The sequence below is a fragment of the Hippoglossus hippoglossus genome, chromosome 8, assembly GCF_009819705.1.
Source record: "Hippoglossus hippoglossus isolate fHipHip1 chromosome 8, fHipHip1.pri, whole genome shotgun sequence".
Lineage (NCBI taxonomy): Eukaryota > Metazoa > Chordata > Actinopteri > Pleuronectiformes > Pleuronectidae > Hippoglossus > Hippoglossus hippoglossus.
In genome coordinates this window covers 22,750,841-22,767,672 of record NC_047158.1, presented here as the reverse complement: position 1 = coordinate 22,767,672, position 16,832 = coordinate 22,750,841, and the positions used below count along the sequence as shown (strand labels likewise).

Here is a 16,832-nt window from a genome sequence, read left to right as displayed (position 1 = left end):
GAATGCTGGGAAACGTAGTCCTTTTCTCCTCCTTAAAAACACTAGGATTTTTATATTTATAGCTCTATCACAGTAACATTGCGCTTATTCCCCACCTAGTGGTCAAAAATGGCAATAACATTTTAAAAACTTAGAAATAAGCGTAACATAAATATTCCACCTGCAGTAGAAGAAATAATCATGACAGCATCTATTCGTCTGCTTCTAGGACAAATCTGTAGGAGTCACGTGACAAAGTAATGGTCAGTATTACTCAAACACGGTCTCAGAAGAAGTTAGTGCTTCTATGTACAGTGATATAAGTACGTGTTTGACAGTGAACAATCTTCAGGATACCTGCTGCCACATTTACACAGGTATCTTACATTTATATGCATTTATATAAATAGGTAGTGTGCATGTTATTCATACAAATGCGTCTGTACAGGCTCCATGCACCGAGTTGTACTAATCTGTTTAAGCACATGTACATTTTATCATTTTATCTACAGATGCAGAGAAACTTTGGGGGAGACGAGTGAAGCTGTCAGTGCTGCGCACACACACACACACATTCTCTCTCTCTCACTCACACACACATTCTCTCTCTCTCTCTCTCACACACACACACACACACACACTTTCTGGCAGCATCTCCTGAAAGGAACACGCCCACATTTTGGAGATTTTCATCGTCTCATCAAGTCAACGACCAAGTTAATTTACTGCAGCTCAAAAAAACAGGAAATACTGAAAAGATAAAAACTTTTTACAACAGCTTCAAACTGATCTTGTTTTCTTTTATTTAGAGTCATTTATAATAAAGTGTAATGTTTAAACTGTAAAATATTAAACCTCAATGACATGTCTTTGTGATAAGGGTTTGATAACCATATCTTATTAATCACTGAATCATTTTTTAAATATATATATATATATCTGAAAAAACGGATAACAAACGCAAAAGTGACAAAACAACATTGTAAGTTGTCATCGAAAATGTGATGCTTGTTTATTTGAGGTCTTACGGTACCAGGAGCAATGAAAGTTACAACGCACCGGTACCGTAAGACCTGAAATAAACAAGGTTGGTTTGACCAGGTTTTCAGACGTCTGCTGGTTTCCACTTCCGTTGTGGTTCCGTTATGTGGCTTTTTCCTTCGTGTTTTCGGTTTCAGCTCTTGTGTGAGACGACGTTGAAGAGTCCAATTCTTTAATTCTGATAGTGAGAATGTGACGGTTTTGAAGATGTTGTAAAGACTTGAAGTTTACCTTCCAGTGTTTCTGCAAAAAAACAATATATAACTGATTCATAAAAATCTTCACTTGAGAGAAAAGTGAAGTCAACTCTCGAGCTCATGACCCAAAATGTGGGAGGTTCCTTTAAGGAGGTCAAAGGGCAGTGGTCAAGTTTCCTAACAAAAAGATGGCAGTGTGTTTTTGTAACATCTCATCTGAACGTATGAAACACTGAGAAACCAGGTGTACAATCGACTGGTATTTACATAGTTACAGTGGTTTTTAAAGCACCGGCAGACAAAGTGGAAGCTCCACAAAAGAACTAATTAAAAAAAACATGTGACCTGAACATCCACCTGCTCCAACTGGGAGCAGCTGACGGACTCGAACCTCGGGGACGTGTCCTCCAACGTCTCACTGCAGGGTCACTCCTGTGCAACAGCTTCACTGTCTGGACACCTTTTCTTCTTGGATGTGTCGGATTCCACATGTTGACGTGTTTGGCCACTTTTTTTGGACTGTTTTGTTTCATCGCCATTACTATGGGGAGGGGGGGGGGTTAATACTTGTGTGTTCCTGTTTTGATAAAAGCTTCCTCTCTCTCTTTTTCACTTTAAGAAAGGAGATTTGAAAATGTAGACTTTAAAAATCGTTCTTTCTTCTCTTTACTTGCTGCTGCTCCTCGACGCCTCCTCACCGCACAAACTGAAAGTGACGCGTCTCCATGTGAAGCGAGCGGCGACGACTCGTGAGGTTTCATGAGTAGGAGAGGTGAGAGCCGTTAGAAATGTGGGAGGTGACAGATGTCTCCGGCTGAGCCACCATCGCTCCCCCGCCACTCCCTGGCCCCCCCGAGGCCGTCCTCCTCAGAGGCTGGGGGCTGTTCCTCAGGGCCATCAGATTTGGGCCCCTGACGCTCAGGCCCCCGCCTCCGTAGCCTCCTTGTGACGAGGAGGAGGATGAAGCGAGGAGGGGGGAGAGGAGGAGGAGAGGGGATGGGGGGAGGCGGAGGCGGTGGTGGAAGAAGCGCCAGGGACTGGGAGGAGGCGTGGGAGGCGAGGTGGTGGTGGTGGTGGCCCTGGGGGTGATGGGAGTAGTGGCCCCCTCCTCCCACCCACTCCCTGGCACGTTCACGCTCCCGGGGGTCACGCTCATGGCTGTCGCGGTAGAGCTGCGGCGTGCTCTGGTGGTGCTGGTAGTGCTGGGGGAGGTAGTGCTGCTGCTGCTGCTGCTGCTGCTGCTGCTGCATCTGCATCTGCTGCATCTGCTGCATCTGCTGCTGCTGGTGGTGGTGATGGTGGTGGTGATGGTGGGAGGACGAGTGGCCCCTGCCGCCCTTGTTCATCTCGCTGTCCCTGCCGATACCGTGGGAGGAGGTGATGGACTCGGCACGGCTGAAACCTGCTCCTCCGTGGTTCTGACTGCGCCAGGACGGAGTCGCCACTGAGTTCTGCACGCTGTGGCTCCAGTGGCTGCCCGAGCGCGGGACGGGCCGCGACGGCCAGCCGCTGGAGCCCGACGAGGGGCTGGGGGTCGGGTAGCCCTGGTTGAAGGCCTCGGCGGGGATGCCGGTCAGCGCCATGTTGCTGAAGCCGAGCCGCATGCTCTCCGAGTCGAAGGCCTCGATCTCATGCGCCTGGCGCTCGAGCAAAGTGCGGATTCTCTCCGATCGCTCGTTCTGCAGCGACAGCATCTCTTCCTCGATCTGACAGAGACGAGACATTTTACAACTTCAGAGTTTCTACAACAAAGGCGATCAAATAATCAAACACATTCAAACTAAACTTTATCATCATTTTCTTTTTTCAAGGAATCAATTTTTTCTTGATATTTTTTTCAGACTCACTTATCAGTTTTTACTCTAATGAACTTTTTCACTGTTGCTCTTAAAATAACCTGAATAATTAAATATCTTCATGAAACCTAGAGGGAGCTGCTTCCAGTTTTTAAAACTCAGATAAGTAAAATTCATCTGCTCGAACCGAGTTGAAGAATCAGAGAAAAATACACAAAAGTGTAAACAGTCGTCTGTATCCACAGTCTGAGGTGACGATGGGTCACGTCGCTTTTCTGTCAGAAATATCTGAAACTTGTTTTAATCGACTCAGAACCTGGAAACAAAGGTTCTTATGTGTTCATGTCATGCGTCACTGAGCTCCTGCAGTGGAAACTTAAGTGTGGACGCTGAGTTTCAGCAGACGACTGTGAAACCCTGAGACGTTAGTGTGGTGTCCAGTTTGAATTGATACCCTTTGCTCCAGCAGCGCTCGGCGGATGGACACCCTCTGCTCCAGGTCCTTCACCTCTCGCTCGTGCTGCGTGTCGGTGTGGATCTTGATCTTGCTCTGGTAGGCGTTGAGCAGCTCCAGCTCCTGCTGCAGCTGCATCCGCAGCACCTGGTACTCCGCCTCCTGGGTCTCGTCCAGTCGCAGCTGTGGGGACAGACGGGGACAAGCCTCGGTGTCAGAGCACGATCTGCTGCAGGACAAAACGTCTCTGCACGGAATCACTCCTGAAGCATTTGCTTTATTTCCTTGTCAAGACTCTGATGTAGAAGAAAATAATAATAATTCCCTGGACTGATTGACTCACCAGTGCTCATGGCTGAGGAAGCAAAGTGTGGCTGTAATTGATCAGTGTTCTGAAGGTTCAGGTGTAGAAGGTGTGCGCAGGTTTCCTTGCCTTACTCACAGCCTGTGTGGACAGCATGTCGTTGATGGAGTGGTCGTACTGCTCGGCCAGGATGGCCAGCTTACGCGTTTGCTCCTCTTTGAGGCGTTTGAGGACGGCTTTGTGGTCGGACTTGGGAGTGCTCTCCAGCAGGTGGTTCCTCAGAGCTTTGTACTGACGGGTCTGGATCTTACACGTCTCCTGGAACTGACGCTTGATCTGCAGCTCTTTGGACTGGAACCAGGAGTTCAAAACACATGAGGTCATTTGTCTTATCTGGATTTGATGCTAAAACTAAAATTTGTGACAGTTATCGATTTGATGAGAATTTAGCTGCAGGTAAAAAACATTTCCAGATTTCAGGATGTGTCGAAATCATTTTAAAATTAAAATAACATCAGAAAACTGAATCTAATTCTTTCCAGCTCCGTCACTTTGTACCTTGAGGCTCTTGGGCTGCTGCCGGACTTCCATGGTGTGTTTCTGGCGAAGTTCTTGCTCACGACGATTGTTGTACTCCATCTGGTTGGTCAGCTCGGTCTGGTGCTGCGTTCGGATCAGTTCGGCCCGAGTTCGTTGCACTGAGCTCAGCTGCCTGAACTCCAGCTCCTGGGTGGACTCGTGGTGTCGCAGCAACATGGCGCACTCCAGATCTTTCTGAGTCTGCTTCTTGTTCAGGTCCTGGTGGAGGACGACAATTTGAAAAAAACTAACCAATTAAAAATTTGACAGTTTAAAGTCAAAGTCTAATAAACACGTTGTGATTAAGTCTTCTTTTGTTTCTACAGATATAGAATCAGAAATATAGATATTTTTGTTAAGTCAGACTAAAGTGTGTATACAGTTTATTTTCTATAGAAAACCCGACTAATTTAGCTCATGTAACATTTATAAGATATAATATCACAGCTCTGTGGTGTTTAAAGGCTCAGACACTAAATTGAATTTAGTTTACAAAATGAAAAGCAACCATTCAGCTTAACATCACTAGTTCATTCACACTCAGATGTTGTAGAACTAAACCAGCTGCACTGTGTGACAGTGGAATCTGACGGCACATAAGCAAAGTAAACCAGGTTTGACCCGAGCAGCTCCCACCTCTCTGAGCAGGTCCTGCTCCAGGTTGTGTCGAGCCAGCAACATCTTCCTCTTGTACTGACGACACTGCAGCTCGTAGTACTGCCGCTGCCTCCTGAGCAGACTGGCCTCCTCCTCCGCTTGCATCTGCTGCAAACACTCCTTCTGACGGATCAACCACTCCTGCTTCTCGCGCTTCGGCGTCGACTGGTTCTCGCTCAGCTCCTGTTTGATGCAGAAAAAACGAGGTGGAACTGTTACTGACAGTAAGTGTTACTAAGTGTTTTTATCTACTCTGGTGTCGTACTCAGCCTCTGGAAAGGAAATTTGACGTAGTGACACAGAAAATTAATCCTCAGTAAATCTTTTCAGTAACGCAGACTGGTTGTGTGTTCATGCTGCCACAAAGTAATGAGAACCCACGATTAGGACACTCGTGGGGGTTCGGAGCGAGCTCGTACCTCTTTCAGCTGATCCTTGCGTTGGCGATACTGGCGTTTTTGTGATTCTAGTAAACTGGTGAGTTCTTTCTTCTGCTGACCCTGTATGTGCTGCTGGAACTTCTTCTCCTCCGTCAGAGCTGCTTTCGTCTGCACGAGGACACACGGGCAGAGTTAGGGGTCGTTTCTATCAACTATAAGTGCACATGCTAATCTGTCAACTGACAAAATAAATAAATATCAAAAGTCATGTAACACAGATTGTAGATCCTTTTTCACTACACAGGTTAACGGTGCCCAAACCAAGTGAACAGGGATTTTATGATTCCTTCAGGTTAACTACATTCTGAAGACCTGTCTCCATCACCTCTTTCTCCAGGATGGCCTGGTGCTTCTTGGACAGCTTGTCAGCCTCGGTGGAGAAGCTGTTCCTCTGGTTCTCCAGCTCCTTGTCCAGCTTCAGCTGGTGCTCATCCATCTCCGCCTTCAGCTTGTTTTCCAGCCCCATCAGCTGCTTCTGGTGCTGCCGCCTCATTCGTTTGTATCCGGACATCTGCTCTCGCAGCGCAGAGCCCTGCTCATGCTCCTGGATCTGACGGGTCACCTGAAGGACAAGAAAAATCCACGCTGATATTTGAGAATAAAAGTTTCTATAAATTGGCCTCCAGGAGGCCTGTGAAAAATGATGTGAAATCTGCTGTAATACACAAAACAACGACGAGAGCCTCAAGGCGTCTGTATCGGAATCTGCGCAGGTGAAATTTTTGCAGTGTACCTGAAAGTCGGAGGTCACATGACACCACGCTGGAAGCTGAGAGGAGGACAGTAAACTTACCAAGGAGGCAGTTCTGATGGTGGCAAAGTGGTCACGGTTGCGATAGTAGGCTCGACGGCGTACAGCTGAGGGAACCTGGGGTTGGTCCATCTCGGGCTGGTAAGGGTCGTCATAGATGTTATCCTGACCCTGAGGGGGGGGGGGGGAGAGGAGGAAGAGATGGTCAGACGGTTGAACCAAATACTTGAAGCCAAGTGAAGCTGAGGTCACTGTTTACCGTGGGCCGGTGAATGATGGAGCTGTTGGACGTGACCGTGTGTTCGCCCTCCTGCATCATGGCCATCTCATTGCTGCTGTCGTCAGAGGCGTCGGCCAGGCTGTTGACAGAGCTGCTGTGGGAACTGGCTGAGATGGACATACTGGGAACTGACTGGGAGCTCTCCATACTGTTGACGGTGCCCGTCCGCAACAGGTACTGCTCCACCTCCTGAAACACAAACAAACCTGATTTAGCATCATAAAGGTTCATTTTTCTGTTTAAAAAAGTTATTAAGTAGTTCATTGACTAAGGAAATAACTGGTCAAAGGAGTGGAAGAGATATTTCCACTAATGTTTTGTTAACATGACACGAAGGTGACGTCACACTTCTGACAATAAGCTGGAGGAACCTTTTACTTGTGGGAAAGTTCCTGGACATTATTTCTTGGTAAATTAAAATTCCACGAACGTTTGGTGGGAAAGCGGCGACAGACTGAACCTCACCTCCTCATCGTCCCCTCCTCGGACACGGGGGCCGTTCTGCTGGGTCTCCTGGAAGAGGATCTTCTTCATCTTGCGGTACTGCAGGTTGTCCAACTCCCGCACTGCATCCTTGGTTCGTGCGATCAGGTCCATGATCACGGTCAGCGGACGCTCGCGGCACAAGAACCGATGCTAGAGAAGGAAGAATGGAAAGAAACAAAATAAACATCAGCTCAGTCATGCTGCAGCGCGTTCTGATGATCTGATGAGATGTGGCTGGGTTCTAACTGTTCTCACATTGAGCAGCACGTCCGAGGTAGGCCGGTCCTGGGGAATCTTCTGTAGGCAGGAGTCGACAAAGTTGCGGAAGGAATCAGACCTGCAGGAAGAGACGAGATTATATCATTACTGAGTAGAGCGACTCTCAGAGAAGCTTGAGAAATGAGAGCAGCCACGGCCGCTAATAATTCAAGTGCTTCAGGTTCACAGAGGAAAGATATTCGAAAATAATATGTTTGTTTAAGCCCTTAATCAGAGATATAGCAAATATTTTAATCAAGGTATTTCAATATTTTCTGGCTCAAGTGCTGAAACAAGTCGACATATCCAAACTGTACAGAGGTTGTTAATCTCAGGGTGAAGCTCTGCAGCTTCTGTAGAAATCGAACCGCTCACCAGTGGTTGGACTGGAGGATGGGGCTCTCGTTCTGAGCGATGTGATATAAGGCACTCATAGCATTCATATTGAAGAGTGGGGGCTTCCTCTCAGCTGTGGAAGAAAAGAGCACAGAGTCAAACTTCTGTCCCATGTCTTCAGGGCTGGATCACTGGAGAAGCCACAGGTCGTACCCAGCTCTACGGCGGTGATGCCCAGCGACCAGACGTCCACCTTGCCGTCATACTGACCCTCATCCATGGCCAAGATCACCTCCGGAGCCATCCTGGAACCAAGACACAGATCAGTGACGGAGGAAAGGGTGTGGCATAGTATCAGCTGGCAACACAAACGTCTTTAAACATGTTGCATCACACAATTTCTCTGTACTTTACTTTTGAATTTACTAAATGTGTTATGAGGAAGACGGCAGGTTGGAGTTCCTCACCAGTAGGGAGTCCCCACGAAGGAGTTGGCAGGAGCCACGATGGAGGCAGAACCGAAGTCGCCCAGTTTGACCTGACCAGGCTCCGTCAGCAGGATGTTGCCTGCTTTCACATCCCTGCCAAAGAATATCACAGTGTTAGGACTCGGTCATTATCACAAACAAGAATGTGACGTCGGCCATCTTCTCCAACGATGACACAACAGAAGATTTTACCTGTGAATCATATTGTGAGAGTGAAGATATGCTAGTCCCTGCAGTGCACCGTGGGTAATAGCAGCTATTTCCATTTCTTGAAGTGGCTTTTTGTGAACTGCAAAGAAGAAAAAGAGTTACAGACGACAATAAACTGACAAACACAATAAAGACAATAACGTCTTCATCACAGGCCTCCAGGGTCGATTCATTTTGATTCTTGCTTCAGTTAAATCAGATGAAAATGAACGTTGCATAAATGTATCTTCAAACTGAAGTTCCTCCTACAATCAACACAAGAACGACGCTGTTGTTTCCTTGAACATAAAACTTACATTTTATAAATTCAAAATTTTGGAAATTCACATTATGGGATAAAATGTGAAAACACTTCCTGATTCTTAAACTGTGAATGAAGTCAACATGCACAAACCAGTCGAGCAGGAAAAATAACCTGCAGCACCTAAGAGGCCATAACCATTCTGCTTTTTAAATAAAGGCTGCTGCTGCACATTCGTCTGCAGCGTTTGTGTTGACATGTACAGACAGATGTTAGCAGCTGGGACCCACTGAACTGTTCACTGCACATCCACAGAGCCAGAGATAATGAATCTCCAACATACGCAACCTGAGCTCAGTCCACACAGACTCTAGCTACACAAACAGCAGCTTCATCAGCTACACTGTTTAACCTAAAATAACCTCCATCACATACGAACATGTTTACTGAGAAAAGGTCGACATTGGATCCTTGGATTGTGTAAAACTGACCTTCGAGCAGGTCTGAGGCTGAGCCGAGGCAGTACTCCATCACCAGCTGAGGAAGAGACAGTTCAACATGCTGTGAGATCCACGTGTGATACACCTGAACACTGGGGCTGCACGGTACGACGACAACATGCCATAATGCTGTGATTAGTAAGTGGTCTATGTAAAAACATTCCAACAACATGGTTTTATGAAAAACTGCCACTTGGCTACGGACACAGGGATCATGAGCAGCTCCACTTCCATTGTGTGTGTGTGTGTGTGTGTGTGTGTGTGTGTGTGTGTGCGCGTGCGCGCGCATTTTCTCCACAGCTAATGAGCCGATGCTCACCCATGCTGTGTGTTCCTTCAGGTAACATCCCAGATACTCGATAGTGTTCGGGTGGCGAAGTTTCTGCAGGAACTTCACCTCTTTAATGATGTCCTGCCATTTCTGCACAAACACACAACGTTAGTTTCCAGAACCTTTTAGAGAACTCAACACATTTCTTTCCAGAAGCAGAAATAGTTTTCAACCAGATAAGACTTTTTAAAAATCTGTTTGTGTACTGAGAGGTGGAGCAAAGTACTGTATCAGTATCCAACAGTACTTTACTCTGTAGGTGTAACACTGCAGTGCTTGTACAGTTGTAATAATTCTCTGCTAACAGTATGAAATTCACGTACTGTTCACAGGTATCCCTAAGAATAAGAAAATCTGAAGTCTGCAGCTAATTCAAAATGCTGCTGCTGGCGTCCTCACCAACACAAAGTGGATGGTGTCACTCCAGTTCTCAGATCTTTACACTGGCCCCCTGTCTGTCGTAGAAGCTACTTACTACTGCTGTTGGTTTATAAAGCACTAAATGGTAAATATGATTCTGGTCTACTGCTACATTATGAACCACCCAGGCCCCTCAAAACTAAACATGGACAACATGCTAACGTTACCCAGAGGGAAGAGGCTGATGTCAAATAAATACAAGAACTGGCCGGTGTAGCTGCATCTGTTCACACTTCAGGGTTTATATGTATAAAATATCAGGGTGAGGAGTGGGACTGAAAGAGGAAACATTCTCCAGTCACTGAAACACCAAACTGCTGATTTAATGCTAATCAGTTAAATCCTTTTAAAAAAGTATAGTAGTTTATTAGTGGTAACGATTTCATCATTCAACTGCCAGAGAACCGGAGAAAAAGCTTAGTGAGGTAAGTTTGTTCTCTCTCTTTGGTTCGTCACCTCGTTTGTCTGCTTGCCGCTGTACGACATCTTCTTGATGGCCACCACCTCATTGTTGCGCACATCTCGGGCCTGTGGAGAAACACAGATTTTATCAAGAGCACTCGAGAAACCAAGTTACTGAGAGAAAGGAGCTCACGCAGGTAATCAAGGATTTGACTGAGATCCAACATGCTGATCACAGTCGGTTTGATCTGCTCCTCTGAGTCCTCCACTAGTGCCTGAGCACATTTAAACCTTAAGGTTAACCAACTATTCCACTTGTGTTTCAAAGTGCTGTGTTTTGGGTGGTTTTATCGTTTGTATTGCTGTGACATGTTCTGCTGCCAAAGAGGAAACAATTCACAACAAGTGAAAACAAGTTCGGTCTCAACAACCGAAAGAAAAATCTGCTGCTCACAAAATCTCTCAACTGCCACGGGCCATAAACTGAAAAGGACAGATGTTTGAAAAGTGTCTGAGAAATAATAATCTGTTGACACACGTCACATGACCACGAAGGTAGACTGGTCACATGATGTAAACAGGAAGTGGATTGTCTGCCTCTTCAGTTGGTTGCTAAGCGCACAAACCTGTCTTCAGACACATGTGTAAACTCAGACTAGGTAAAAACAAACATGTGGGTGTCTCAAGGTCCAAAGCTCTGAAACATCCCAGCCTAGTTTTCGTCCCGGAGAAATCCTGCAATGGGTTTGAACCTGCATCCCAATGAGGACGCTGCCATCAGACAAGACAACATGGAGTCTCACTGTAGATTGTGACAAGTTAAACAATGAGAACATTAAGGTTTTTAATAGAAAGTATTAATAAAAGGAACAACCAGATGCATGAAGCACTCAGGTCATTTAAGGACACTTGTCCCCTTTCACACAGACTGTGTGAGATAAAAACATTTCAAACGATGCACATCTCCAAGGGATTTATTAAAATATCCTCTGACCCTCAGACACTCTGGATGTGTTTGTCTGATAAACATCCTGAATCAAATAGAAGGAGACATCTCTTACATGCACATGTTTCCACTGTTTAATGCAGATACAAGTTATATCTTCATTGAAACCCACGTAAAGTAAAGCTGCTCCGGACTTTTCATTTCCAAAGAAACAGATTTGATTCATTTTGGTTCTATAAACTCTTACAAAACCAAGTGGAGTGAGATGATATTCTCACTTTTCACCAGCGTAGGCTTCATCCACACTAATGTGTTTTTCTTTTAAAACCAAAATGATGATGTATGATGATGCACTTTTTCTGTAAAGCTGAGTAATACTTTCAAACGAATCAACCGACACACAAAAGGCTTAAAGTCGCCCTTTTGGGACCAATAAAATAAAGACATTGTACGTAAAATATAAACTGGAATTCAAGTAATTTCTGCATTGTTTATTCTATTAAATAATAGATTTCATTTCAGTAAGCTAACAAACTGAAGCCTGTGAAAGGCTCATGGTTGCTCATATTGTAAAAGCGCCTCCACCTAACAGCACACAGCTGTCATCACATCTGGTGAAGCAGCTTCACATGAGCGTCAAACTGTGTCAAGCTGTCCTACATCTTCAGAAACATTTCTGTAACTTCTTTGACTGGTCCTCTGTGTGGAGGTCAAACAATAGCCAGCGCAGAAGTTTGCTTGTAAAAATGTTTTAGAAATAAGTGTTAACTGCAGCTGCTACCATAGTTTCCAGTCTACTGAACAACAGCCTCCAGGGAAGTGAAGTGAAAACAGACTAACATGAAGACAATGCTAGGCTGAATGAAAGTGGGAAAACACTGAAATTAAAAACACTAAGAAATACTTTCAGAATTCATGTCATACTCACAAAATATACAGCTCCAAAGCTGCCGTGGCCGATCTCACGGAGGTCAGCGAACAGATTCTCCGGATCATCTTTGCAGAAGAGGTCCGCCACCTCGGGGTCTTTCAGATTGCCCGCCCGTGAACTCGAGGGCATGGCCAGGGCCTGGAACACAGGGGGGGGGGGGGGTGAGAGACAGGTTAGCACTGATGAGCAGACACATTCAGGACAACATTCGGCTCCTTAATTTAAATCGGGTCTGGAGGCTTGTTCTGTCTTAGAAGGATGTGATGCGTCAATTTTCCTCTTCAGTCGAGCAGAAAAACATCTTAATGTGTTAAACACACTGGAACATGGTATTCTTGTGCTGCTGCTCATTGACCCATTTGCAAAATCCCCTCACATGCATCAGGAGAGCTTCCATCAAACTATAAAGCTTTGGTCCACGTCTTTAAAATTCTGTAAAGATTTCAGGAATTTGACGACCGGCTGCTTTTGTCGTATCAGTTCTGAGACATTGTGGATTCAGTGACACAACAGCCACTATCTCCCACAGTTGATCAACATGGGACAGTCAGCAGCCAACAAGTCACGACACGTTACAGGATGTTTACCTGACAAAACCAGAGAGCAAACGGCAAACAGAGAGGAACGATGAGGAGTGAGGTGAAGAGCACCGAGGAGAAGGGAAACAAAATGGCAGCTGGTTCTCAGAAAGCCCACTTAAACATGAATGATTTCAATTATTAACTGTTGGAGCTGGAACATGTGACAACAAACAGAATAAATGATGAGTAAAGGAAACAGCTTCCAAAATAAGAGCAGGCAGCAAGACACAGCTTTTCACTTTATTAACCGTTTACACCAGAAGTCTCGAACACGTTCACTCATTCAACTTATTTAGATGCTTTAGTGAGTTTTAGGATCATATCGTCTCTTTATACTTATTTATAATTCACATTTTAATGTTGCATTGTGCATGACCATAGTCTAAAACCACTAGATCACCAACTATGGCACTTTTCACACATGAACTGTGGAAAACAGTGTCAGGACATGTTGTGTAGTTGGTGTTTGTGAAGCAGCAGCAGCAGGTTGTCGGGTCCGACTCGTTCACACCAACAGGAACATGTGGGAACATTCAGGCGAGGGGCGGAGCCTGTAGAGCAGCAGGGGCGGAGCCTGTAGAGCAGCAGGAGGCCGGACATGACGTATAAACTCTGCTGTGGAAAGATCAGTGTTGTTGTTTACAGCTCATCCACACCGGCGTCGGCCCTCATCACCAGAAGATCTGGAACCTCCTCGTGTTTCCAAGTTGACGTCTTCGTCTTCTACGTGTACGGCTCCTCTTCTTCATCCTGAGATGTTTGTGTTCTTCCAGTTTCACGTCACGTGTTAGAAACCTCATCAACACGTCCACTCGCTCACTGGGACGCTTCAGGACATTGTCCTGCTGTTTCCTCACACGGACTCACTGACATGTTACACACATGTTACCAGGAGGCTGCAGGAGAAGATCCCACAGATGCTGGATCGGTTACAGAACTACCATAAGAACTTTATTCAGATAAATTGTTTTATTTGACCGACAGTCCCAGTTGAGAAGCTTGTGCTAGAAAATATGTAATGTTGCTTGAAAATTTCCAAAAATGATTTATAAATTTTGAAAATGTTAGTCGAATAAACGCTGCAGCTCTAAAGTAAAACAGCACAACAGTGAGAAGAAAAGGAAAAACACATTAACTTATGACACTTGTGTTGGCCCATGTCTGGAGACAAGAGCAGTGGGAAACTACACAGACAGAAACACAGTTCTTCACCATGACGGTTCCAACTCAAATCAAAGATCAGTATAAATAAAACCCATGAAAATCCAAAGATGAGCCACGCTGAGCTTCAAATCATCTGACTAAACCAGCCCATTGAATGTAATCTGCGCTGAGCCGTGCTTACTGACGAATGCAACATCCTTTTATAACGGGGTTGATGTAGACGCTCACCCCCGAGTGTCAGCTGAAGACCAGAGAAGAGAGGGAAGCACAGCCACGCCTCTGAGAGGGGGTGAATACATGAAAACTCAGCCTCAGGGCCCATGTTCAAAGCAGCACTGAGACACTTGATTCTTTTAAAGCACAATGTGGAAAAGCGCCAGTAAATCTGTGCAACACAACGAGACAGATTCCCCCCCCTCCAACCAAACACTTCAAAACACAGTGGACCAATTCTCAATGATATATAATGTGGCCTGATGGTGTTCAATCAACGGCAGACAAGTAGTCGCCTGCAGCTATAGTCAGTAGGGGCGAGTATTTTCACATGAGGAAGAAACGGGTATTTGAGTCACCTCACGCGCTCGCTATGTAACTGAGTTGTAATTGGTTCAGATCTGACATGGGGCCATTTCATATCATCCATCAATCTACACGATGCGTTTTCACAATCACAAGTGTAGGCAATGGAAATAAATGTGACCTTTGAATGCAGGTCCCCATGTAAACCACAAAATTATGAGGAATTCAATGACAAATTCACATATTAGAACAGAACCGGTCAGCTCTGTTGATTGTTGTGAGAAAGTCTTGTTGCGTAACAGTGTTGTTCTAACAACTTTAAGCAAACAACGCTTGGACACAAGTTCCCTCAACTTCCAAAGTGGGGAAAAATACTAACTCACACAAGTTCCATTTAAAGACGAAACAATGAGCAGTGACACACAGAATGGAAAAGGGAAACCGAGGTTGTGTTTTAAGACATCTGATGTGACATTAGGTGATCACATGGCTGATCTCGGCCCCTGACTCCATAAACGTTTAGCATAAAAGAAGCTCCTTGTTGTTAAGTCACACTATAACTGCAGGGTTCACATAAAACTACTAACTTGAGGCATTTCTTGTTGTAAAAATAGATAAATAGCTGAATTTAAAGGATCAAGGAGTTTCCCTGGGCGTGGTACAAGCTTCATATGGAAGCATCAACTCTGAAACATCAAATTAACTCATATTATAAACTGCTCACAGCCATTGGGACAAACAGCTCCTCTGTGATAAGATGTTGAATCTCCAGATGCACATGGCGTCTTCAGATCAAACTGACTTTCTTCAAAGCTATTTAGGAGGAAATAAGGACATTTAAGATGTGTGGCTTTGATTTAAGTTTGCACAAGCATCACATCAACCTCTGCCCTGAGGCAGAGCACTCAGATCTGTGAAGTTAGTTTGGACCCTGCAGCAGAAGAAAAGGCCTCTGCTCCAGCCTGACACATTAAATACCTCATGAACACAGTTCTCCTGCTGCTGGACACAGATGTTGTCCTGTAACATCACCGTGTCTCTCAGACACTAACAAAGAGGAAATCTGCTTCATTGTCATGTGAGTAAAAACAATCCTACGTGACCACAGCAGCTCGTGATAACTAGTCTTCAATAACCTGCTCATGGAAGATGAACAGTTCGAGATTCCAGCTTCTTGAATGAAGAGTTTCTTCGTTTCTGTCACTGAACTCTTTACACGAGAGGATATTTAAAACGTCCCTGTTTCCGTGGATGAGCGGATCTGCAGATTCATGGTTACAGACAATAAGCTCCACGTACAGACGTGTGTTCACAGACAACATGTCGGTCCTCATAAAGCTTTTGTTGCTGAATTATGCATCTGTCTGCTCGCTGTGCGGAGAACCAGCGTTAGAACCATGTGATTCATGTGCAGCGGAACCAGCGCGTCCCAGACGATCCGGGACACAACGGTTCTAGAGACCGGATCAGCTGCTGGAGGCCTCGCTCAACACACCGCGGACCACCGGGCGTCCACGGACCCACGTTTGAAAACCTCTGGAGCGGCTAACTGGGTTAGCTAGCTCTGGCAGCTAGCCGGGCAGCTAAGCTAATGTAGCGCTACTCACCGCGGCTTATTGTGGTTCCGCTCTGGACCGAAAAATAACTGTTAGCAGCCGAGCTAACGAGCCTCCAGCCGCATAGCCCGGTTTCCTCTCCGCAGAAGATCAACACGACGTCCGGTCCATTCCCGCCGAAGTCCCCCTGAATGCAGAGCCCACCGTGGAATGGACTAACGGCGTCCGAGCCGGAAAACGAACCGTGGACTCGCCGGTCACCGCTTCAACGTCCCTGGGTCACTAGCCTGAGCTAATTGGCTAGCTTAGCGGTGGTAGCTCGGGGCTAACGTCGGGGCTAACGTCGGGGCTAGCGGTGGAGCGGGGTGTGGCTGCTGTTTGTCCGCGGCGCTTCTCCTCGGCTCATGTTGTCCCGCTGCACCGACACGTTTTCAAACTCTCCCCGGGATCAGAGTGACGATCTGCGGCTCATCCTGACGCTGCTGCCGCGGCTCCTCGCTCCGTTTTTGTTCTTGCTAAATACAAGATGGCTCAGACTGTGGGGCGGGACTAACTGCCCCGACCGGAAACTGGCGATTCTGTATCCGGTGCGGGTCCCGCTTCAAAAATAAAAGATTATAAATAAATTGACCCAGATAAATGTGATGATGAGGAACAAAGACTCAAACTCTTTATTTAACCAAAACGTAAAACACGGATCCTCAATACGACTGCGTTCCAACACTATAACTGAATTAATATTATTTTTCACTTTCAGTGACTTGTTTTATTAAACCTGGTCATTAACACACAGTTTGCATTCATTTCAGTATTTAAACCCTTTAAAATGACACTTTTAAAAACATAATTCCACCAATTTGTGTATTAAACCCCCCAAAATGACTTATTTTTCATTTACCATATGATGAGATTACTTTAAAAAAAATCCCTCTGATCATGAATTCAGCATCAACTCCAAATGTTAAGAAACAAGAGCATTTATTTA

At 45.6% G+C, this 16,832-nt stretch overlaps 1 protein-coding gene across 1 annotated transcript; it reads right to left on the bottom strand.

Annotated features, from left to right (window-relative positions):
- Window positions 1-1,195: 1,195 nt before the first annotated feature.
- On the bottom strand, window positions 1,196-16,497 carry LOC117765992 (serine/threonine-protein kinase TAO2-like). The gene is made up of 21 exons (XM_034592664.1): window positions 15,899-16,497; window positions 12,025-12,165; window positions 10,205-10,276; window positions 9,317-9,418; window positions 8,989-9,034; window positions 8,239-8,335; window positions 8,026-8,139; window positions 7,772-7,863; window positions 7,598-7,691; window positions 7,220-7,301; window positions 6,944-7,114; window positions 6,458-6,667; window positions 6,241-6,369; window positions 5,773-6,009; window positions 5,427-5,555; window positions 4,987-5,190; window positions 4,330-4,569; window positions 3,910-4,122; window positions 3,468-3,650; window positions 1,938-2,923; window positions 1,196-1,903 (listed from the first exon to the last, which is right to left on the bottom strand). The coding sequence occupies exons 2-20, from the start codon at window positions 12,154-12,156 to the stop codon at window positions 2,000-2,002; spliced, it is 3,471 nt and encodes a 1,156-aa protein (XP_034448555.1). The 5' UTR covers window positions 12,157-12,165; window positions 15,899-16,497; the 3' UTR covers window positions 1,196-1,903; window positions 1,938-1,999.
- Between the last annotated feature and the right edge of the window lie 335 nt (window positions 16,498-16,832).

Coding starts and splice junctions, on each gene's coding strand:
- LOC117765992 (XM_034592664.1), bottom strand. CDS start 12,156: ATGCCCTCGAGTTCACGGGCGGGCAATCTGAAAGACCCCGAGGTGGCG. Junction 8,336..8,988: donor AGCCTCAGACCTGCTCGAAG/GTCAGTTTTACA, acceptor TCTTCTTTGCAG/TTCACAAAAAGCCACTTCAA. Junction 6,668..6,943: donor GAGGAGGGGACGATGAGGAG/GTGAGGTTCAGT, acceptor TTTGTGTTTCAG/GAGGTGGAGCAGTACCTGTT.